The following is a 25,781-nucleotide window of genomic DNA, read 5'->3' on the forward strand; positions in this document are numbered from 1 at the left end:
TGTGCAGGTTTAGTGCTGCTCTTTATTTAACATCATTTCACTCTATTTATGTTGATCACATTATCTATTTTAGCTTCTGTTGTGATGAAAAGACTGAACAGTGTTTGTCTTTTGGACACATGTGCACTCAGCTTCATGTTGCAGTAACCAGGATACTGCATTTACATGCACCATGTCGAAACCAGGATACTGAAAAAACCCGATCATACCCGGGACACTGATGAGCTGTATAGAGCTTGTTTGTTTTAGAGTGTTTGTGTCAGACGCAGCCTCGTCTCCTCACACTGCACACAGCAACATACATTCAGTTTGTTGATTAAAAATGAACGTTCTTAATGATCAGTTATCGATTAGTTGATAAATCATGCCCATCCCTAGTCCAGACTCCTTCATTTGTCAGAAGAGTTTAATTGCAAACACACACGGCATGCTTTTGAAAAACTGAGTATTTGTAAAAGTATCATTTTTTTGTGGCTGTCTTTTACAAAAATTGTCAGTGAAAATAATATTAGGAGGATTGTTATCAAGGAGAATTATATTATTGTGATTTCCATAAAGGACATTTTGGTGTTTGAAAACATAGACTTCATGTCACTGATGACTTTTAAAATATCTGTTTTTGCAAATGAACTTTTTGTCTGGAATCCAGAATACACACTTCTCCAATAGTCTCTATTCTATTCTTACGTCACAGACCAAGAAGACGTTTGGAAACATGTGATGACAACTTTTGGCGGGCTCCAAGTCTAACAAAATCTAGGAAAAATGAGAAAATGGCCCAGTTTTCTTCATCTCCATGTCATTGTAGTGTTCTATTATGTTCAGCTAATTTCAACCATACTTCAGTTTTCATCATTTCCAAACTGACACACAACTGCGAGTGCACTGGTACATGTGATTAGAAGAGATGAGATGATTCCAAACAGCACATACGTCTGCAGGCTTCATTTTACTTCTGATCACATTTACTTCAGTGGGTTTGATCACAGTCGGTGAGTCCAGTGTCGGGAACTACACCAGAAGTTGTCATCTCCTCTTTCCAAACGTCTTCCTGGTTTGTGACGTAAGCGTGAATAGAGACTACACCGATGAATCTCCTAGAGTTCAGATGGGCGTGGTTGACAGGTGGATTAGCCAATCAGGGACATGCATGGTCTGTCTGTATCAAAAAATTGACAAATCGCACAAACTTTGGCCAATTTCACTCAAATTTTAACTGTGTGTTCACACCCCGACTCTGAACAGACTGATGTAAGAAAGATGGGTGCAATAGCGCCCCCTAGAAAATTTGTATGTAAAAATAAGGTTTTATTTTACAATTAGGACTAAAACAGGACTAAAACAGGACTAAACCAGGACTAAACCAGGATAGGACTAAAACAGGACTAAACTAGGATTAAACCAGAACTGAACCAAGACTGAGTGTGTGGACAGGCCCGGAGGTGCGCCCGTCTAGACCGTCGGGTGAGCGCAGGTGAAAGGATGGATGGAGAGCTCCGTGCCTCACAGAGTTAAGCGCAGCCGTTGTCCAGTGGTGCTTTGTGGACACCCTAGTCCTGGTATAGTCCTGGTTTAGTCCTGGTTTAGTCCTGGTATAGTGGGCTCAGGTGTTTTTACTTCTACTCTAAGGGGAGGCATTCACTCTGAAAACCCCTGATGTATTATATTATTTTTGGTACATTCACTTTACCAATTTCTGCATAAAAAACAAGCCACTGCAGTATGTCATATGACTGGCATGTGAATTAAACTATGTGAAAAAACCAAAAAATAAAACATGATTAAAAAACTAAAATAAAGGTCAAAGCACACATTTAAATATTTGTTGTTATTTTTTTATTCATGTGTGTAAAGTGTGATGTTTGGAGGTGGAGGCTCTAGTGCTGTTGATGCCTGAGCCTCCTCCACTGCTGCTCCACTACGGCCGCTCCTTTTGGGCAGCTGGATCTTTCACGATCACGATGACGTTTCAGGAGACGCAGCTCCTCTCGTGTTGAATAAAGTTCAGCAGTCAGCTCCTGCAGCCTCCTGGACAGTTTCTCGTTTTCATTGGTGGTTTGATCTCCACCAACATCGTTACAAGTAGTTTCAGTCTTTAATGTAAGTTGTTTAAGTTGTTCTTTCAACTTCTCATTCACTTTCTTGGTGTTGAACAGCTCTTGTTTGAGCTCTACTTTGTCTGCTGCCGACTTGTTGTAGAGACATCTTAAGTCTTTATACGCACTCACCTCATTTTCCAGCTCTTTCTGTTTTGTCAGGAGGTTGGCTTTGACCTCTTTCAACTCAGAGTCTTTTTCATTTGTTTTTTCACTGACTTTTTTGAAGTTGGCAAACTCTTGCCTGAGTTGCACGTGCTCCTGTACTTTAACATTGTACAGGACGCGGATCTTCGTATGTGTGTTCTCTAAATCTTGGAGTTCCTTTTCCTTCTTTTGGAGAGTAGAAGTAAGTTTTTGAAATTCCAAGTCTTTTTCAGCAGACTTTTCTGTGACGTCATCGGAGTTGAGCTTTTGTTTTAAGTGCTCGTTTTCCTGTACTTTAGATTGGTACAGGTACTGGAGCCTCTTATGTGCTCTAACCTCTTCTTGGAGTTGCTTGTCTTTCTCCTGAAGAGCATTAGTGAGCTCCAAGGCCTTTTCTTTGGCCATCTTCCCCCTCAGTCTTAAGCTGGGCCCTTGTCCGCTCCAGCTCTACGCGCAGCTCTCTGACCAGAGCGCTGTCCTCCAGGGGTGGAAGTTCCTGGACCGGACTTCTTTCCTCAAACTTTGAGGAGTCCTGGATGTCGGGAGACACCTGGGTCTCCGCTGGCTTCTGAACGCCGCCTGATGGTGTGGGGCAGAGCAGAGCCTCCAGGTTGAAGTCCTCGTCGTAGAGGTGGGCGTCATCCTCTAGTGTATAGAGGTGCCAGGGTTTGGAGGAGAAAGTGTACGAGCTGTCCATGGTTGTGTACGTCTTCAACAGTGTCTTGAGAAGTTGTGTTTGGTGCCAGAAGTGTTGGTGCCTTATATAGGGCATGCTGCTCCATGCTGTTAGCTGATTGGCTGACACAAGACATCGCCACGGTGATGATGGAATCTTGATTTTAATTAAATTTGAATTTTAATCTTCATGATTATTTATGTTTTGATTTGTTTTTATTATGATGTTAATGTATTTCTTATTCTGTAAAGCACTTTGAATTACTTTGTGTACGAATTGTGCTATACAAATAAACTTGCCTTGCCTTGATTTTGACCTCGTTTGATCTGGTTTTCATCCGGTTTGATCTGGTTTGACCTGTTTTAGTCCGGGTTTAGTGCCCCCTAGAAAATTTGAATAGAACAATAACGTTTTATTTGTCATAGATACATAAAATTTGGTATACACATTTGTGACATGGTCTCCATTAAAAAACTCAATGATGCCCACACCCCATTTACATGGTGTTGCTATGGCAACAAGCACAAAATCTGCCCTTGCCAATGGGACGTCCTTACACAAAGTTTGTGTAGAAAAAAATCAATTTTGTAGCCAGATGCATCTTGGCAAAAGGAACAAAAACTGTATATTGCAACCAGGCCTGTTTGTTTTAATAAATACATGCAAAAATGATGTAAAACGGCAGGGTTAGGTTAAGAGTTAGGGCTAGGGTTGGGGCTATGGTGAAGATTAGGACTAGGGTTAGGTTTAAGCTTTGGGTTATTAGGGTTAGTGCGCAGCGCGGTGTTTTGTGAGGCACAGTGTTTGCGGGACGGGGCGTTTGCGGGACGAGGTGTAGGCACACACAAGGGCCGATCATTGCCGCTTGTGGCTATATTTGTTGTTATATTTCTCAGATCTGTGTAACTCGAGTCCTCAGACTGCAGAGGAGGCAGAGAGCAGAGCTAAACTCCTGCGTTTACTCGACTCTGTGATCGACGCCTTGGTCTGGGCCATCTCCAAACTGGGTCTGTCCTCCAGCAGCAGACGCTCCGGCTGGGACACCTCACCATGCTGCTGTCCCACATACGACACGTCAGGTATTTACAACTATACAAAACACAGTCTTCATATATCCTCATGGGACCCAAAGAAAAAAAGTGTATTGTAATTTTTTTTTTTTTTTGTGATTTTCTATTTATTCTGAGGTAAATGAACACCTTGGTATTTAGATTTTGTTCATTTTATTTTTATCATTATTATCATTATTATTATTATTTTTATTATTATTAGTAGTCGTAGTCATAGTCATAGTTGTCTTAGTAGTAGTATTCAGTGTTGGGAAGGTGACTTTTAAAATGTATTCCCCTACAGATTACAGATTACATACCCCAAAATGTGCTTTGTAACGGAATCCATTAAATTACTTAAAGTGAGTAATGTAATCTGAATACTTTGGATTACTTGATTTGCTGTAGAGAAGCAAAGACTCGGACATAAGATGTTTTTTATGCTAAAAGAAAATAAAAAGCCCAGACTTTACTCAACCGTATTAAAAATATTATTGATAGAAGAAGAGGAGACACGTCCGACCCAGCATTTAGTCCTGTTTTAGATCTAGTTTAGATCTAGTTTAGACCTGGTTTTAGTCCTGGTTTAGACCTGGTTTAGTGAAAACAGGAAAATACGGCTGTGTAATCCATTTATTTCAACAAAGTAACTGTAATCCAATTATCACTCACTGAAACAGTAACTGTAACAGAATACAGTTACTCATAATTAGTACTCTGATTACGTAACTCCAGTACATGTAGTAGTAGTAGTAGTAGTAGTAGTAGTAGTAGTAGTAGTAGTACTAGTAGTAGTAATATTATAGTGCAGCTACAGACTAACTCCTACTGAGTTAATTTTGTATCCTGGACATGATAGTCAGTGTTGGGGAGTAATCAGAGTACAAATTATGAGTAACTGTATTCAGTTACAGTTACTGTTTCAGTGAGTGGTAATTGGATTACAGTTACTTTGTTGAAATAAATGGATTACATGGCGGGATTTAGCTGTTTTCACATTTCGGGGTATTCCCTTTTTTTTTTTTTTTTTTTTTTTTCAGTAATTCCACGCCGGACACTAAACCAGGTCTAAAACCAGGTCCAAACCAGTTCTAAACCTGGTCTAAAACCTGGTCTAAACTAGGTCTTAACTCGGTCTAAACCAGGACTAAACCAGGACTAAACCAGGACTAAACCAGGACTAAACTAGGACTAAACTAGGTCTAAACCAGAACTAAACCAAGACTAAACCAGGTCTAAACCAGGATTTAACAGGACTAAATGCTGAGTGGACGTGTCTCCTCCTCTTCTATCAATAATATTTTTAATACAGTTAAGTAAAGACTGGACTTTTTTCTTGTCTTTTGGCAGACTTATGTTATGATTTCCTCGTCTTTGCTTCTCTACAGCAAAGCAAGTAATCCAAAGTATTCAGATTACATTACTTACTTTAAGTAACTTATTGGATTCTGTTACAAACTACATTTTGGGGTTTGTAATCTGTAATCTGTAGGGGAATACATTTTAAAAGTCAACCTTCCCAACACTGATGATAGTACTCTATAACCCCCCAGTCCTATATAGACAGAGGAAACCTAATCCCCCCATGAAGAGCCTTTCTCAAAACACTTCAAATATAGACTTTAGAGCTCAGTGTCCACTACAATGGACACACATGAATGGGCCGCGTCTCAGGAGGATCTTGGTGTATTTTATGTGCTGCAGGATTCATTCTCTCTTCAGTAACACACTGGTGGTGCAGAGTTCACCACAGTCGCATCTCACCACGAGCGTTTAGACTCACTATCACCTGGATTTCACACTTTTCAGAAGGATTTGTGGAGCTTGATGAAATAAAACTAAAATGTCATTGTCAAACAGTCGTGGTGGTAGATTTTTGGTGCAGTTTGTCCGATATATTCAGCGTTAGATTTAAGAAACGTTTAGACTCCTGATTAAGTGTCAATAATTTATGCGAAACACTTCAACGTGTCGTATGTTTTATGGAGAGGTTTGTTGTCGTGTTGTTGGTTTGTCGTTATGTTTTTGGTCATTTTTCATCATTTGTGGTTTAAGGAACATCCGTGGGAGCTCATGTATCTCCAAATCTGTATTTCACATTGAATAAGAAAATAAATCTCTCTCTCTCTCCTTCCATTCCTCTCCCTCCCTTTTTCCCTCCCTCTCTCCCTCTCCCTCCTTCACTCTGTCCCTCCCTCTCTCCCCCACTCTCCTCCTCTCTATCTCCCTCCCTCCTTGCCCGTCTCTCTCCTTCCCCCCTCCCTCCTTCTTCCTCTCTCTCCCTCTCTCTGTCCTTCCCTCCCCCTTTCTGTCCTCCTTTCCATCTCTGTCCCTCCTTCTCCTTCTCTCGCCCTCTCCCTCCCTCCTTCCCTCCCACTCTCCTACCCTCTCGCCTCCTCTCCATCTCCCTCCCTCTCTCCTTCTCTCCCTCTCTCCCTCTCTCCTCCTCTCCATTTTGCTCCTTCCTTCTCTCCCTCCTTCCCTTACACCTTCTCTCCCCCTCTCTTCTCCTCTTCCTCTCTCCTCCTCTCCCTCTTTCTTTCTCTCCCTCCACTCCCTCCCTCCTCCTTCCTCTCTCTCTGTCCTTCCCTCCCTCTCTCTCCTCCTTTCCCTCTTTCTACCTTCCTCCTTCTCCCCCTCTCTCCAACCCTCTCTCCTCCTCTCCATCTCGCTCCCTCCTTCCCTTTCTCCCCCTCTCTCTTCCTCTCCCTCCCTCTCCCTCCTTCCCTTCCTCCTTATCTTTCTCCTCCTCTCCCTCCCTTTCTTTCTCTCCCTCCTCTCCCTCCCTCCTTCCCTCCCTCTCTCCTCCTCTCCATCTCTCTCCCTCCTTCCCTTACTCCTTCTCTCCCCCTCTCTTCTCCTCTTCCTTTCTCTCCTTCCTTTCTCTCCCTCCCTCCTTCTCCCCCTCTCTCTCTCCCTCCCTCCCTCTCTCCCTCCATCTCTCTCCCTCCTTCCCCCCTTCCCCCCCTCTCTCCTCCTCTCCATCTCGCTCCTCTTTCCCTCTCTCCGTCTCCCTCCTTCCGTTACTCATTCTCTCTCTCTCTCTCTCTCCCTCCCTCCCTCTCTCCCTGCTTCCCCCCTTCCCCCCCTCTCTCCTCCTCCCTCCTCTCTCTCCCTCTCTCTTTCTCTCCATCTCTCTTTCTCTCGCAGTAACAAAGGGATGGATCATCTCTCTACGATGAAGAGGAAAAATGTTGTTCTCGTTTACGACCTTCTCCTGGAAATGCTCGACGCCAACACCTCCACCAGCGGCCGCGCCTCCCAGGCCTTCAGCCAATCGCAGCCCGAGGTCAGCCCCCAAAGCCACACCCCCGAGTCCTTCGGCCAATCGCAGCCCAAGTTCAGCCCCCAGAGCCACACCCCCGAGCCCTTCGGCCAATCGCAACCGGAGTTTATCCCCCAGAGCCACGCCCCCGACTCCTTTGGCCAACCGCAGCCGGAGTACACCCCTGCTGACCACGCCCACATCCTCGACAGACACCTGCAAGCCCCGCCCACACACAGCCAGACGCCCAGTCACAGCCTGGTGCTCCCTCACATGGAGAATAACAAGTGAGTCCTGCTTCCCCAGTTGAGTTTGGTTCTACAAGTTCATCAAACCATTTTTAAAGTCCCACGACGTAACATTTCTACCAGTAAACTAAGACAAAACTAAAATCATTTATTTCATTAGGGTGTTTGGTAGGGCTGAGGATCATTAAGAAGTTGCTGATATGATACACTAAGGTGACCAAACGTCCGTTTTTCCCCAGACATGTCCGTATTTTGTCCGGGGCGTCCGGGTTTTTTTTTTTTTATAGTGATGCAAATGTCCGGGTTTTCATTACCGTTCATTAACCCATTGACGCCGGATGCTGCGCAGCGCAGCGCTGAGTCCCCTGTCCGGATTGTCTGGCGATCAGCGTAACTGGTAAAGGCGGAGCCACACCTGGAAGCATGGGGGGGGCGTGTCCTCCTCTCGCTTCCTTTCACTCCCATAGAGAGATGCAAAACTGCGGGAGCTGTATTGTCGCGTTAAACCTTCTTTATCGTGGTGTATTATTTCTCTATTGAAAAATAATCCAAATGCATCCTGAACATGTTCCCATCAAGACCTGGTTTGAAGTATCAAACGTTGCTCTTTACTGCAGCATATGAACGCGCTCAACCACTTGATCTGGTCGCTGTTCCAGACGCTTCTATAACAGGTGCCATATCACTATGTCGTGTAACAAATGAACATGGTCAAACACAAATGTTGTCCGTGTCTTCACTGTCATTGTCACTGTCAGCATTTTTTATGTTTGACCATGTTTGTTTCCACCAAGTCACTCTGGATATCGCCAAAGTGAATATTTGTCCAGGTAGTTGGTGATTCTGACCAGAAATTTGGTTTGGTCCACCTTTTGTCGGGGTTGAAAAGTGTGATTTGTCGTCCGTCGATGCTTATGACCAATTTCTGGTCAAATGGTCTTGGGTCCTCTGCCGTTAGAGTGGATAAATAATCGGGATCAATACCCTTTACGTGCTTTCTCACTCCATCCATCATGTTGAATTAGTGTTTCTTGCCACCGACCAAAATAATTCCCAGTTTGCAACGCAGGGCAGCAGTAGTTCAGTTGGTGGAGCATTCGCCCACTGATCTGAAGGTTGGCGGTTTGATTCCAGCTCTCGACATAAAACATCACAGGTTGAGCGGTTCAGATCCAGTGACCCACAGGTTGGCTGGTGTGATTCCAGCTCCCACAGATGAATGCTGTCATTGTGTCCTTGGGCAAGACACTTAACCCACCTTGCCCACAGTGTTTGTGTACACTGGTGTGTGAATGGGTGAGTGGTTCCTTGTTGTAAAGTGCTTTGAGTGCCTTGAAGGTGGAAAAGCGCTATAGAAAAATGTGACCTTTACCAACGCGCGCTTTTGTCAACAATGAAACTCGCCTATAGAACTTTATTTGTGCCACAGTGAAGAAATTCCAGTGTTGTAATGCACAGTTCAAGAACAGCAGGAGAATAGAAATATACAGTAAAAAAACAATTAACAAATAACTATTGCAAAAACATTATTGAGACAACAGTGATTCAAAACCTGACTCGGCAAAACAAATTAAATTCTCTCAACTGGAAAAGGTTTTAGGGGCCTGAACGATTATGACCTTGTTAATAACTAATGACTAATAACAGAAACTCTAAACCAGGGTGTCCAAACTTTTTTCATCAAGAGCCACATTTCTAAACACAGACGAAGCACAGGGCTGATCGAGGGCCGCAGACCCTCAGTACAGGGAATAATTGAAATATGTGCATGTTTAACACTTTGGAATGAGCCATCAGTCCTTATTCACTCTAAAATCCCCAAAACCACACATTAAATCTTCAGTATTGGCTTTATCAAAGTAGATTTTCAAAAAAACTGGCTGTAAAAAGTTCATTTTTAATTGATACAAGGTCATTTGGGCCAAATCACCTGGAAGCCTGAGGGCCAAGAAACATTTGTTCGAGGGCCGCATTTGGCCCACGGGCCGTACTTTGGGCATGCCTGTTCTAAACAAATACATGTGCTAATCTCAGTATAGTTAATTCCTCACAGGGGGTGGACTGGATATCTGTATGTTCCGACTGGGGGGCCACTGCACCCGCTCCCCCTCCGGTCCTGAGTTTCCCAGTCCGCCCCTGCTCCTCACTTCAGACCGATTTAAAGAGACATTAAACACTCCTGAAGCTTTACTCCACCCCTAAGCAAAATCTGAAAAATCCTCCAGAGTGGGCGGTGCCGGGCGGGTTGGAGCGAGTGTGGGGCAGTGCCCAGTGGGTTGGGGGGAGCAGGTTTGGGGCGGGCTCTGGGGCAATGATTGACAGCCGACTGACAGCCACAACAGTCCAACACGTGGACCAGTGCTCTTCAGACATTGAAACAGAGCAGACATTTTGCTCGGGCCATGACGTTTCCTTTTACTCCAGACATGTCGGTGCCCGGCGATGCCAGGTCGGGGCAGGGCTGAGAGGGGCTTGTCACGTACCACCCGTAGACACCAGTGTCTGCGCTCATCATGTTATAACCTGCATCTGACTCACTGGCTCTGAGTCCAACCCAACAATTCAAATGTCCTGGCCGTAGTTTATCCTAAAGAGACTGCTACAGACACGACTTTGACCTAAAAGTCACATTTTTAACAAATATGCACTAAAATGCCAAAATAGGTCCAGGGATAGAGATACACTTCTATTTCAGACACATTTACACAGAAAATAAGTAGAAAAAAGTGATTTTGGTGTTTAGCGGCCCTTTAAAGCAGTGTCCAACCAGCACTGAGGCCAAAAGAATGAACAACGAAATGTCTTCACTGAAACGTTTGACCAGTTGACAGAGTAAAATTAATACTATTATTATCATTATATAAGACTTTAAGGTGCACTGTGTTTTCTGGTGAAGGGTCCATCAAATGCTTTTCTCCATGGAGATGTTATTGCTTTGTCTGGAATGTTTCACAATATGACATTAAACCTTTCTACCTTCATGAAGACCAAACCAGACAGAGAGGTGACCCCACTCACAGTCAGAATGTTTGTTTTTCAAGGGATTTTTGAGTTATAAAACCACCTGTAATTGAATAAATGTGTTTATTAACTGTTTAATGTCACCTGTGGAACATTCCAGACTGTGCAATGATGTATCCATAGAAACAAGTAGGTGACGGACCTCAAGCAAAACTTTTCATAATGCATCTTTTCCATTTTCCTCTGTCTGTCCTAGTTACCTGGCGTCAGACTCCTGGTCCAACTCCTGCGACACTGGCCCCGCCCCCTCGCAGTACCTCCTCCAAGAGCAGAGAGGGGGCGGAGCGATGAACACATGAGGGGCGGGTTTATGGACACCTGAGAGAAGGGGGCGGGGCTTTAAACACCTGAAGAGGACCCCCCCTCCCTCCTCCTGTCCTCTGTGGTTCTGCTTCATGGACTCAGTGTGGAACCTTTGAGCTCACAGGAGGAAACTCTCACATCTCCACTTCTCCACACTTTTTCTACGATTCCTGTGCGATTCGTCTGTGTTTTGGTAAATCGTGACTCTCTGACGCCGCTGGAGCCAAAGAGACTTGTGCTCTTTTTAATCACTTTTACAAATCGCTGTAACACTCAACATGTACCATACAATACAATACAATACAATACAATACAATACAATACAATACTACACAATACTACACAATACTACACAATACTACACAATACTACACAATACTACACAATACTACACAATACTGCACAATACTGCACAATACTACACAATACTGCACAATACTGCACAATACTACACAATACTACACAATACTACACAATACTGCACAATACTGCACAATACTACACAATACTACACAATACTACACAATACAATACAATACAGTACAATACTACGCAGAACCAGGGGTGGGAGAAGGATTCCATTTTGTTACTTAAGTAAAAGTACACATACTGGAGCAAAAAATATTCAAGTAAAAGTAAAAGTATCACATGACAAGAACTTCTTAAGTAAAAGTATTAAAGTACCTGTTTAAAAATGTATTTAAAGAGTAAAAAGTAAAAGTACTTCACACAGATTTTGAGATGTTCAGATGCAGTTTCTGTTTTGATCTGTAAATTTTAGTTTGCTCAAATTACAAATGTATTAAAAATAAACTCTCAGATTTTTCAGCAGACTACTGACTATAATAAAAATACTTTGTACTTTCTACTTCACTACATTTTTGAACAGGACTGAAAGGTAAGATACTCACTCTCAAATGTAGTGAAGTATAGTAAAAGTAAAAAGTACTCACTTTTCAGTGTACTTAAGTAAAATACAGATACCTAATTTCTTGAAGTACAGTACTTTACTACTTTTACCACCACCTCACCACAGCCCTGGAGTGGACTCTAACAACACAAAGATCTGCACTTGTGTCTAAACCAGAGGAGGGCAATTCTTTTTTTCCCTGGGGCCACATGAGAAACAGAAAATATTGTGGAGGCCAAAATGCTTCACTCAGTTCTGCAGAATATTAATTATATTTCTTTATTAAAAAAAGCAGCAAATATCATTGTTCTGACGAGCTGCTCAGACTGGGAACAGTTTATGTTCGGACTAAGCAAAGAAAAAGTGAGGTCGCTTTACAAAAAATGTCATTTAAAAAACACCTCTAAAATAAAAGCAATGCAGCTTTAGTTCATGCATGAGGTCAAATGATAAAATATATTTATTTTGTCATTCCAAATGAGCTTAAACGGTCCGGTCAGAGTCAACCAAAGGGTCGTATGTGGCTCCAGAGCTGAACTATGTTCAGGTTTCATCTGAACAATAAACAGTCTAAAGCAGGTCTGCATGACCCTCACTCGTCCAGAGCAAAAGAGAAATTAAATTCTGTCACTGGACAAAAGAAACATTTATCCATCCATTTTCTTCCGCTTATCTGGGGCCAGATTGCGAGGGCAGCAGTCTAAGCAGGGACTCCCAGACTTCCTCCACCCCAGACACTTCCTCCAGCTCCTCTGGGGTGAACCCTGAGGTGTTCCCATTCCAGCCCAGAGACATAGTCCCTCCAGTGTGTCCTGGGTCTTCCCCGGGACCTCCTCCTGGTGGGACATGCCCTGAACGCCAGCGAGGCGTCCAGGAGGCATCCAGAACAGTTGTCCTCCCCTCAGCTGCTCCTCTCCACATGGAGGAGCAGCGGCTCTACTCCGAGCTCCTCCCGTGTGACTGAGCTCCTCACCCTATCTCTAAGGGAGCACCCAGCCACCCTGCGGAGGAAACTCATTTCGAGCGCTTGTATCCACGATCTCGTCCTTTTGGTCACTACCCAGAGCTCATGACCATAGGTGAAGGGAGGAATGTAGACTGACGGTAAATCGAGAGCTTCGCCTTTCAACTCAGCTCCCTCTTCACCACAACAGTTCGATACAGCGACCGCATCACTGCCGACGCTGCACCGATCCACCTGTCAATCTCACGTTCCATCCTCCCATCACTCATGAACAAGACCCCGAGATACTTGAACTCCTCCACTTGAGGCAGGGACTCTCCACCCACCCGGGAAGGACAATACACATTTTTCTGGTCGAGAACCACGGCCTCGGACGTGGAAGAGCTGATCTTCATCCCAGCCACTTCACACTCTGCTGCAAACTGCCCCAGTGCTGCAGGTCCTGGTTTGATGAAGCCGTTAGGACAACATCATCTGCAAACAGCAGAGATGATCCTGTGGTCCCCAACAGGATCCCCTCTGGCCCCTGACTGCACCTAGAAATTCTGTCCATAAATAAAATGAACAGAACTGGTGACAGGGGCGGCCCTGGCAGAGTGCAACATGCACCGGGAACTTTTATCCAGTTTACAGAATTACCTTTTTCTTTTGCTTCTTGCCACATTTGGCGTACAGCTAATTACGCTCAGATGTAGCCCCAGAACGTCAGAATACTTGGAACAATTTGTTGCAGAATACTGAATATCTGCATTAGAATGGTCCAATAAGAGTACAGTATTTCAAAGACTTGGAATACTTTGTTAGTTGTATTGTATTATAATGTCAAAACTCAATAGGATAACAGCTTTATATTATTGTCCCATTAAAAAAAAATTAAAATAAAATATTGTTATTAAAGAGTTCAACTAAACCAACTGGACTTACTGAACTTTTGAAGCTGATTTTTCGCCACCAACCGGGCAGCTTCGTCAGGTCAAATCATAGTACGTCCAGTTGGTATATCTTATCCAGCCTTTTAAATGAAATTGTTATTATTGTCCACTCCAGGGTCAAACGCAACATATTCAAGCCACAACAAGCCGCCATCTTGGAACTGTTGACAATCTGCATGTTTTTACCCGGCTCTGACTGTCTGTGTTTCATATGGGACTCTCCACGGGCTGTGTTCACTTTCTAACTATTTGATGACGTCATGATTTCAGATGGAGTCTAGAAGAAGCTTGAGGGTCCATCACCTGCTTGTTTCCATGGAGATGTCATTGTTCTGCCTGGAATGTTCCACAGTATGACATTAAACAGCTCTACTTTACATGTATTCAGTGTTGGGAAGGTGACTTTTAAAATGTATTCCCCTACAGATTACAGATTACATACCCCAGAATGTAGTTTGTAACTTAATCCAATAAATTACTTTAGGTGAGTAAAGTAATCTGAATACTTTGGATTACTTGATTTGCTGTAGAGAAGCAAAGACGAGGATATTGTAACATAAGATGTTTTATCTGCTAAAAGAAAATAAAAAGTCCAGACTTTACTGAACCAAATTAAAAATATTATTGATAGAAGAAGAGGAGACACGTCCACACAGCATGATTTAGTCCTGGTTTAGATCTAGTTTAGATCTAGTTTAGACCTGGTTTAGACCTGGTTTAGATTTAGTTTAGACCTGGTTTAGTCCTGGTTTAGACCTGGTTTTAGTCCTGGTTTAGATTTAGTTTAGATCTAGTTTAGACCTGGTGTTAGTCCTGTCTTAATCCTGGTTTTAGACCTGGTTTAGATTTAGTTTAGACCTGGTTTAGTCCTGGCCTTAGTCCTGGTTTAGTCCTGGTTTAGCCCTGCCTTAGTCCTGGTTTAGACCTGGTTTAGACCTGGTTTAGAGTCCTGGTTTAGTCCTGGTTTAGACCTGGTTTAGACCTGGTTTAGTTTCCAGTAATGAGTGAAATTACCAAAAGAAAAAAAAAAGGGGGGGATACAGCACAAAATGTGAAAACAGGAAAATCCCGCCGTGTAATCCATTTATTTCAACAAAGTAACTGTAATCCAATTACCAGTAACTGTAACCGAATACCATTCCTTATAATTTGTACTCTGATTATGTAACGCCGGTACATGTAATCTGTTACTCCCCAACACTGCCTGTATTCAATTACAGGTGGTTTTATAGCTCAAAAATACCTAGAAAAACAGGTATTCTGAGTATGTGTGGGGTCTTCTCTCCACAGATCTGACCTGTAACTCCTGTGGTCTCCATGAAGATATAAAGGTTTAATGCCGTACTGTGAAACATTCCAGACAAAGCAATAATGTCTTCATGGAGAAAAAGCAGCGTTGAAGAGCAAACTCCACCTGAGAATTCGGACCTGTCTCCAGATGTTCTAACAGTGAACTCAGCCTGTTTTTCCACTGTGTTTTCGATCGGTGTCAAAAAATACAAGTCTGTGGCCTTTTCAATGACTGTTAAACTGTCAATCTCTTGCCTGGTTCAGTTAGAGCTGATTTTACTCAACAAAATGACTTAAAGTGGAACTAAACACCTAAACTCAGTCTAAAAACACATTTCAGACAGAGCTGCTACACTGGGCGGAGTCTGGAGGACTAAAGGGGAGAGTGAGGGGCGGGGTCTGGAGGACTAAAGGGAAGAGTGAGGGGTGAGTTCTGGAGGACTAAAGGGGAGAGTGAGGGGCGGGTTCTGGAGGACTAAAGGGGAGAGTGAGGGGAGAGTGAGGGGTGAGTTCTGGAGGACTAAAGGGGAGAGTGAGGGGCAGGGTCTGGAGGACTAAAGGGGAGAGTGAGGGGTGGGTTCTGGAGGACTAAAGGGGAGAGTGAGGGGCAGGGTCTGGAGGACTAAAGGGGAGAGTGAGGTGGGTTCTGGAGGACTAAAGGGGAGAGTGAGGGGCGGGGTCTGGAAGCATAAGGAGCAGTGTGATTGGTCTAACACAGGGGTGTCCAAACTTTTTTCATCAAGGGCCACATATCTAAACACAGATGAAGCAGAGGGCCACAGACTGGTGTTCAGTATAGTGAATAATTGAAATATGTGCATGTTTAACACGTTTAGCATGAATAAATACTGATGGCTCATGCTAAGATCCTTAAAACCACACACTAAATATTAAATATTCACTATATCAAGGTAGATTTTCCAGAAGCTTGCAGTAAGAAGTTAATTTTTAAATGATATAAGGTCATTTGGGCCAATTCACCTGGAAGCCTGAGGGCCAAGAAAAATTTGTCTGAGGGCTGCATTTGGCCCATGGGCCGCAGTTTGGACATGCCTGGTCTAACAGGTATCCACACTTCAAATTCCACCCTCCCAGACAGGTGTTTGTATCAGAAACACGGAAACATCATGTGTGATGTCACATAGTACTTGAAACTGCAGAGGCCACTGAAGATTTTGATATTTTTTCCTTCCTTTCTGCAAAAGTTTACCAAAACTGACTAAAAACAGTAGATAAACACCACATACACAGCTTAATAGCAAAAAATGTAGTGTTTAGTTCCACTTTAAATAATTGCCAAACCAAAATAAATCATTACAAAAGAACCATTTTGTATGTATGTAGCGTTCTTGTTTAAAATCAGCTCTAGACTCACTCGTGTCTGTAAAAATACTGTTCAATGTTTGAGCTTTTCAGATTCAAAAATCAACTGTTTACTGTCAATTTGCAAGTTTATATCTGAGACAATAAAGATAATAAAGTGCTTAAAAGTCCACGAGTGATGTAACGTTTGTGAAAGAGCCGGCTCTTTTGAACGATTCCTTAATGTGAACTGTTGGAACCGGATTTTATTTTGAAAAGAACCAAATCTTTTTCTTTCTAATTTTGATGCATTTTATACTGATTAACACTGAACCAACACAGGAATCAGCACGGAAGCAGCAAGTTTATGCACAAAATGATTTAGATTATCGGCCCTGTAGGTGTATGGAGTTTAAAAGAAGAGAAGAACTCAGCCTAAATGTGCAGGGTTTGTATGTTAAATGAAACAAAACACAACTGCAGGCCTGTTTGTGATGAGGAAATGACATTAGAACATCGATCAGAAAATACAACATGGGCTCTTTTTGCATATCTCCAAAGGCAAACACACTCCCTGTCTCAGTTTGAACCATTTTAAACAGATCTTGGTCTTTTCTCTGTGTGATTAGTTTGTGGGTGAAAGGAGTTCTCACACTGGCTCTTGTCATCTAAATAAAGAGTAAAAGAGCCAATCTTCTGAATGCCTCTTTGAAATGAACTCATCCAAAAGATTCAGATCTCTTGATGGAGCCAAAAGGAGAGTTAAAGGTTTTATGACAGCTTTTGAGTATTTATCAAATTTGTACTTAGTTTAGTGGGATAATACCTGTTGTAAATATAATGATAGTTTTACACAAATCAAGAAGCAATTTGTGAAGAAAAGCTGAAAAAAAATGTTGAAAATTACAGGAAGTAGAGAGTTCTGAATTCTATCCAAAAGTTCAGCACAGTTTACACACAGAAAACACAATTTTCTGATATTTTAAACATGATTTCAGCAAAATAAGTGTTTTCTTATAATTGTATTTGTCATCATCTCTTCATCTCTGTACATTTGACAAGTTTTGACTGACTCTACATGTACAGTTTTATATAGAACACAATTCCCTGGCAGAGGTGGGTCTTTCAAGTCGTGACTTGGACTTGAAGGTCAGTGACTTGGGACTTGACTTGGACTTGATGCTTCTAAAAATATGTTTTTAGAAAATACTTGTCTCTTTACAGTTGATACGTGCTGTACTTCATTTCACAGGAACAAACTGGAACATGTCCCTCCCACTTCTCTGTTACTATGGCAACAGTAAGTGCACTGAAAAAAGTGAAACATTGCTGCTGTTCATTCAATATGTTTTTTCCCATTGGCTTAAACAAAGAAAATCTAATTGGCCGGTACAATTTAAACAATACACATTACATCTTGTGTTTGTATTTATTTTTTCTATCTGCATCTAATTGATTAAAGCAAATCAACAGTAATTCACAATAGTTAATTGATCCAATGAATGTTCATTGAGCATGTCTTGCGCATGCGCTGTGCCAAGTCAATCCATCCACCATAGGGGGCAGCACTGACAACAGCCTCACGTGACTCTGCCCAATAACACAGTAGAATGTGACATGTGCCATGTGCTCTGACCTCTCAAGTTTCTCCACGGTGAAAGGTAATTAAAAAAAACAAAAAAACAACAAAAAAAAACACACATTTTGTTTTGTTTTACTTAGTATATGTGTCCCATTTGTATGTAAAGAGGTACAAAAAGTTAGCTACTTGGAGGTGATAAAAAAAATACAGTATTAGCTAGTTTTAAGTGTGTCTTCTAGATATTGAATTCATTGATTGGGTCATCAGAGCGATAAAATAGGGGATTTATTTTGGACAGCATGCGCGATTTTACCCTGATGTTTGCTTATGACGAGTGATTAGTTGGATTTTAGATTGCGCCGTTTTTGCGCGGATCATTTTGGGCTAACATCAATACATCGCCAGCGCTGGTGAACCGGTCCAGCTGTTATTATACACTGGTGTAAACTTGTCAAATTGCGAGTAGTCAGCACCAGATTTACGCATTTTGCGCGGTACGGCCAGGTGTAACTATTAAACCCAATGTGGCGGAGGCATAAGTCCCGGGATCAAACGAGCGGGCAGCGGCTGATGGAGCGGCGCGTGTTCCGTTCCTCCAGACTGGGAAGGGCCCTTGAACTGTACCTTTTATGAAACTAAATTAGTTCATCTATATACATATAAATGAACGCGCTCGCTCTCCCCTCGCCCGCTCCCAGGGTTGGGTACAGAAACCCCGGTACTGGTATTGAAAAAGTAACGTTCTTTCGGTGCCAGTTTTCCTTTGCTTTAAATGCGAGCGTCACCACTGCGCCCTAAAACTCAAAGGCACAAACAGCACTCATGTTTTAACATAATTCTACGTGTGTCCAAACGAAGCGCAGTGTGACATCTTACATGTAAAACAGAAGAGATGAAGAAACGACGTGCCACATAAAACTTTGATCCACCCGAAAATACATCCAGCCTTTTACAGTTCCTAAAAGTCAGTACGTAATGATAAATCCACATTTATTCAGTCTGTAATGTCCGCGTAAAATTGAAGCCAAACAGATAACATGAACCAAACTCCTGTGTGGAGCGTGCGTCTGCGTAAAGATGCAGCCAGACGCGTAAAGTTGAAGCCAAACTAATAATAATATGAGCTTAAACTCCGCCAAAATCCTCCTCCTCGTTGGTCTTTGTAAAAGCGCATTTCACAGATGTGGTGTATATATCCAAACGAGTCCGTCTGAAGTTCTCCATAGTCGTCCTCCTCCGTGCAGGTGACCGCGCAGCAGGTGCTTGAACTTGTTTATCAAAATAAAGAGCACGTGCTTCGTGCGCTGCTTAATGTAAAGAGGGCTACACGAAGAAAACAAAAGTGAAACTTAAGCGCGTATATTTGACTAGATCCATGGTGTAAGCCCACACAAGGATCAGCTGTGCACTCTGGTTCATTTGCATGCACATTTGTATGGATTTATAACTGAACATCGTATAGTAGCCTACTGTTTTTAATGTATGAATTAGTTAAAGTAATTCAAGGATTGAAAATTACTGTATTTATTATTATTAATACAAAAAAAAAAAATCTTATCAATGCAGCATTTTTGTTACACCATTCCTCTGTACATTTCTAGATGACCTGAGAGGAACTCCATGGTAACTCATAGGGGCCTTAAACGGACAAAATGAGCTTTTTCTGTACAACAACAAGATAGGGTGCTAATGACAGGACACGCCCTACTCACCTGTCTGTTCAATATGTTTACATCACATCTGAATGCAAAGAAAAGTACCAAGAATAGTATTGAGAAAAATAACAGTATTCTTATGTTTGCAGGCTTCACTGAATGCTGCACTGGATGTATCTACACAAGGCGCTCAGATTGCTGATTTTCCTTGAAGACCCTGTTTATGAAATAATAAAAGAACATCAGGTATGATAACGGTATATAAAATTAAAGCCTGTCATGTCTTATATCAAACTCCTCACCAATTGGCAGTATAATTGATGACCCTTTTTTGTGTTAAACATGTGAATGAAGCAAAACACAACTCCCGGTATGTTTATGAGGAAACAGATCAGAAAATAGTGTAATATGAACCCTTTAATGCTCCAAAATAAATCCAATATATTCTGATTGAGAATAGATAATAAAGAATAATATAATATAATAGATAATAAATAAATAATAAAATTAATAATAAATGCATACAATTTAAATATAAGCGGTTTGCACTTAAGTAATTATATAGGTAGTTTATTTTATTTTTGGACAATCTTCTAAAATGTTAAGCTATTTGGGGATACTTAAAGATTCACTATGAAAGTTTTCTAGAGGAGGTTCCATCACATGACCCCCCCCCCCCCCCCTGAAGCCCATTCAGATTCTAAATGCCATTTACAGTGGTCCTGTTAGTGAATAAATTCATTTGTAGTGATCTTGTTATTTTTAAAAAATGCATTAATTATATAACAACATATTAGTTGATGCAAATTTTAAAATATTAGCAATTAAACTGTAAATTCTACCATAGAATTCTCCACTGACCTCCAGCTCAGTCTTAAACTGTAGGGATTGTAGAATGTTGTGATGTCACGTGAACCCAACATTTTCTATGGTCTCCATCTCTATAATCACTGGATCTATCCACATGAAAAGAACTGGCACAAAGTTTAAATTTATGCATCATAAGTATGGAGATTTCTCTCAAAGTAAATCTGTTTTATATATAGTTATGAAGTCACTTCCCACCATCTGAAATCCTTGCATAAAATTTTAGAATATGAAGTATCTTTTACAAATTCTTAGAATGCATACATCATTGGAAAATTATATTTTGTGCTAATCTACTCATGTTTTGCAGGTACAGCAAGAATGCAGTGTGATGGAGGAAACAATGGCAGTTGTCATAAGTTGTTGCGTAACTACTTGCATATCACTGTGATGTTCACTTTTATGCACTGTTAATAAAAAGTAAAATCATTCAATGTGTTGTGAAATTACTAAGATTATAGGACCAAATAGATTGGATTAATCTATTACATGTACATTCATTTAATCTAGAATTTTAAATTGGCCTATAAATGCTAATGAATTTTTTAAAATTGACTCAATTAACTTTTGCGTGTTGAGGTAACGAATGTTTTCTTGTTGAAACAATTTATAATTTATTAACTGTTATAATATAAACTTTTTTAGTTTGACCAATTATGATCAATTAACAATAGATGTAAATTATTTCTATATAAATTGTAAATTAAACCAGTGTTTTATTTTTTTCAGTGTGAAGTGATGTTTTATCCTCAAATGTACTACAGTAATATACAGAACAATACAGTAAAACAGGGAACTACATAAAACATGATCCTTCCATTTCAGTGTAGACGACATGACAAAAACCCGATCAGAATCATTCACACTGAGATCTTGTCAAAATATTTAGAAAGGAAAATTGAGCATTTCTACAACTCATATAAATACTCGTATATAAACTGCAAGTCAAATACAGGCAAGTCCTCAAGTCCAGGTCAAGTCCATGTTGAGTTTCGAGCCACTGGCGCATAAGTCCTCAAGTCCAGGTCAAGTCCTAAGTCCTCAAGTCCAAGTCAAGTCCACGTTGAGTTTTGAGCCACTGGCGCATAAGTCCTCAAGTCCTCAAGTCCAGGTCAAGTCCCAAGTCAAGTCCCAAGTCAAATCCAAATCGAGTCTTGAGCCAGTGGCGCATAAGTCCTCAAGTCATTTCAAGTCTTTAAACCAAAGTACCAAATGCAGTATATGTTGATATAATATATAATATTAATGTAATATGAATATAGTACTACTACTACTAATAATAATAATAATATTGTGTTATGTATATGAATATTAAAGTAAATTGTACTTAAAAAGTCATGGTATATTTATATATGATATATACACACACACACACACATATATATATATATATTGACAAGATCTTGTGTGAATTATAACAGAAAAGAATTCAGATTTAAAAGTGTTTAATAACAGTTCTTTTGTCATGTATTAAACATCCTTGTATCATTTACTCATTGCAGGTGTTTTTGTTGCTCAAAAATACAATCATTCCTTCTGTGAATAAGACCGCCTCTCCACAGATCTGAACTGTAATGTAGTGTAGGGCTGGAACCTGCTCGTCTCCCTCGTGGTAGACAGGTTTAATCTATACTGTGGAACATTCTGGATAAAGCAATAATATTTCCATGGAGACAAAGATGTGGAGATGTCCTGTCTCCTCTAAGTAAGAAGGTTGATGAAAAGCTAAATTATTAAAAAAAAGTTAAATAAAATAAAAACAGCACACACTGGTTTTAGACATTTCAATTTTTACTCAAAACCAAAAATGGATAAATAATACAACAGAACTTAGACATTCAGTTTGTGGCACTGTCCCTTTAAAATTTCACACGTTTTTACAGAATTTCAACGATAATTTACTTTTACTAACAACGCAAAAAATCAAAACACTCCATGATTCTGAAAACATAGTATACTTTATCATAAATATCTCTAAAATTCAGCAAAAGCAAAAACATTTTCAGCTCTGTACAAATATGCTACAAGTACATTATATCCTCCCTTTGTGAAAAATAGCTGCAGTGTAGGAAAATGGCTTGGACACTTTGGTTTTTTGAGAAATTCAGGTCCAAAAATGACAATTTCAAACAAAAAAATCTACGAGGACGTTATGGAAATGGGTGATATGGCTTGAATTTTTACATCTTTCCAAATAAAATAAATAAATACAATTATAAATACAGGGTTAATTTAGTCTGGATAAAATATTCAACAGGCTCTTATTTTGAAAGGAAATGTTGCGCACCTTTAGAGTAATATCAGGTTTGAAATCCAAATTGTCCAAAAATATAAAAATGCTTATATAATACAGGAAAAATAAAGATTAAACTTTGGTTAGACTTTAGTTCAATACATTCAAACCAAATAAATAATAATGAGCAGTTGAGATTTCAGTTTTTGTTTTTTTGTCGAAATTAAAATGCAAAATTTGGAAATCATTTGATGGTCGAGAAAAATTGACTCCTAACATCTGGAACATTTTTGATAAGTGATAAAATCTACATTTAGACCTATTAAATATTAGAATTTGAGCAAAATGTCACACAAATTGCCCATGACTTGGTATGTCATAGTTGAAAATTACAATTCACTGCAGTGTAATTTATAAAAACAGGACACTTTTGAAAACTGATAATATTTTAAATCAGATAAATTATAGAGATTAAAAAATAAATAAATTATGAAATCTCAACTGCATTTCAATATTTTTTCTAAATGTGCGATAGAACGTCTTAAATAGTCAAAATAAAGCATCGTTTGAACTTTTTCTCCTTAGAATTTAAAAATGTATAAGTGCAAAAACAGTTAAAATGGAGGATAATATTAAGTATAATTCTCCACGGGTCACATTTCCTCATTTAGCCTAAAATTACTGTTATTACGCTGTTGGGCTGTAGACAAAAAATATAATTCCAGTTGTATTCGAGTGAGTTCCTCTGCGGTTTACATAAGCATACATGGTCCATAGGCTCGTGCGTGTTTGTGTTTGTGTTTGGGATGTAACAATGTCCAAATCTCACGGTACGACATTATCACAAACATAGACTGTGTAAAGAAGTGGACTAAGCAAGTGGGACGTCACCTATAGTGTTCAGCTCCAGTCAAATGAAGCTCATTGAGGCTGACAGTTATAGGAGTGAATTTGGAACCAGGTCAAAATAGCGAAATTAAAACATCATTATCATTTAGAGCGGGTTAATACGAATATTTGAAGAACAAAATGACGAGGCTCACTGTAGCACTTACAGAGAGAGGAGACCATTTTTCAATATAAAGTCAATTGGAGCCAGAGCCGATGGAGCCAGAAGCCTGCCCATGCTCACTTCCTGTTTGGAGCAGCATGTCCATTTATATATACAGTCTATGGAGAGTCTAACTTAACTTTTAAAATGCTTTGACAAGACTTTAGTGCTGTAATTTCTGTCATAATCCATGAAATTAAAGATTTAAAAGTGCAGTCTGTACTAACGACGAGCAAAGGATCATGGTCTATGTAGTTCCGTCTGTGGTTTTAGCTGCAGCTGCAAGAAAACAGTGCAGACTTTTGAGGATACACTCATGATTTTTGGTTATTGTTACTTCCCTTGTGTTCATATTTACGTGGGTGAGGGTCCCTTCAGTGCTGTTTTATGTGGGTCTTTTGGGTGCTAAAAGGTGATAAAAGTGTCTGTTTAGTGTAGGTAATGTAGTTGGGGGTCCCTTGGGTGCAGTCCTGGGTGCTGCCTTGATGCGGTTGGGTGTCCTTTGGCTGCAGATCACGTGGGTGGGGGTCCGTTGGTGTAGCGGAGCATGGGGTAGAAGGAGCGAGCGAAGTTGTTGGAGAGGGCACAGCTGTTGTACTGGTCCTCAGACAGAGGGACTAAACAGGCCAAGACCAGGAGGAGGAGCAGGAGCAGGTGGAGGGGGAAGGCTGCCCGGAGCACCCGCCTGAGGAAGGGCCGACGTGGGGAGGAGGCGTCTCTGTGCTGGGCCCTGGAGCACAGAGGAAATAACAGTTATACAACAATAATAGTTATATATATTTATACCACGGTCACTGAGACTTGCGGCTCTGCGGCTGTAGTCTGCCCTGCATGGAAGAACAGCAACCTAGAGTATAGGCGAGTTTCATTGTTGACAAAAGCGCCCGTTGCATGCTGGGAATTATTTTGGCGGCAAGAAACACTATTCAACATGACGGACGGAGCGAGAAAGCACGTAAAGGGTATTGATCCCGGTTATTTATCCACTCTAACGGCAGAGGACCCAAGACCATTTGACCAGAAATTGGTCATAAGCATCGACGGAGCCAAATCACCCTTTTCAACCCCGACAAAAGGCGATTCTGACCAGAAATTTGGTTTTGTCCACCAACTACCTGGACAAATATTCACTTTGGTGATATCCACAATGACTTGGTGGAAACTCCTGGGCCATTCACAGCAGAAAAGATGAAAACCTCCAAGAGTCTCCATGTGTTGTTGAACTTGTTGGAGTCCACGGTTTGTTAGGATCTTCTACGTTTGCTCTGTGGAATGTTTGAAAGTCGTTTAATTCACCGTTAGTGGTTCTTTTCACTCAGAATACGAAAAAGACATTTTCCTTCTTCCGTGCTTCTATTTGTGCATCCGATAATGCAGCAGGAATTTACCATTATGAGGGATAAATACACCAGGTTACACACTGTGTTTGACGCTACCGTGTTTCTTGCCTCCGACCAAAATATTTCCCAGCATGCAACACGGCTTTTAATAACAATGACGTCAGCTGAAACTCGCCTATAATTTGTCTTTGTTAAATCTCTTGTGACTTTTTTTAAATTTTTATTTTTTTATATTGCACTATTTTCTGTTGTTAAGAATTAACTTGCGCGTTTATGTTTAGCGCTTTTATTTTGAAGGGTTTATCTTCATCTAATTACCTTGACAACGAGAAGGGAAAAATGTTATACGGAGCAAATGTGTACATATAGTTTTTTGGTATTTTTCTATGTCTTTGTTTAGCTTCCCCTCTGAAGAGGCACAAAGGTCTGTTATTGATGTAAATATTTCTTCTGAATAACTTTGTGTCTCTAGTTTTTCTCATTGTTGATTGATGTTGTCAAGATGAATGTAAATATTAATCAAAGTTGCGTTGAGTTTTGTGAATGCGTATTTACACACTGTATTTTGTATTCCTTTTAGCTCTTACAGCTTTCCAGATTGGAGGATTTATTGCCATTAAATCTAAAAATCTCCAGTTCAAGTGTCAGTTTTCATTCAGAGGGAGATGCTACAGAAGACATTTACTTCAGCAGGTACAGGACAAAAGCCCACAGCATCATGGGAGACTCCACCATCCAGCACATGGACTTTTTACAGCTCTCCCATCAGGCAGAAGATTGCGCCATCTACAGGCCAGGACCACCAGACTATGGAACAGTTTATACCCTGATGCCGTGAGACAGATTAATT

At 40.8% G+C, this 25,781-nt stretch overlaps 2 protein-coding genes across 2 annotated transcripts in view; one reads left to right on the forward strand and one right to left on the reverse strand.

Moving 5' to 3' along the window:
* The window catches only part of LOC110153424 (estrogen receptor beta-like), a 116,140-nt gene extending 104,911 nt beyond the window's left edge, over positions 1-11,229 (forward strand). Inside the window, 4 exon segments of the mRNA XM_055157098.1 lie at positions 3,816-3,935; positions 3,938-3,998; positions 7,119-7,520; positions 10,699-11,229. Of these exon segments, the coding sequence (XP_055013073.1) occupies positions 3,816-3,935; positions 3,938-3,998; positions 7,119-7,520; positions 10,699-10,801 (686 nt within the window). The 3' untranslated portion in view covers positions 10,802-11,229.
* Positions 11,230-22,122: 10,893 nt separating this feature from the next.
* The window catches only part of LOC110153425 (nesprin-2-like), an 80,903-nt gene continuing 77,244 nt past the window's right edge, over positions 22,123-25,781 (reverse strand). The window contains exon 26 of the mRNA XM_055162169.1: positions 22,123-24,321. Within this exon, the coding sequence (XP_055018144.1) occupies positions 24,105-24,321 (217 nt within the window). The 3' untranslated portion in view covers positions 22,123-24,104. The remainder of the gene's footprint in view (positions 24,322-25,781) is intronic.

The sequence above is a fragment of the Boleophthalmus pectinirostris genome, unplaced genomic scaffold, assembly GCF_026225935.1.
Source record: "Boleophthalmus pectinirostris isolate CB_2022bp ecotype Guang Dong unplaced genomic scaffold, ASM2622593v1 HiC_scaffold_10, whole genome shotgun sequence".
Lineage (NCBI taxonomy): Eukaryota > Metazoa > Chordata > Actinopteri > Gobiiformes > Gobiidae > Boleophthalmus > Boleophthalmus pectinirostris.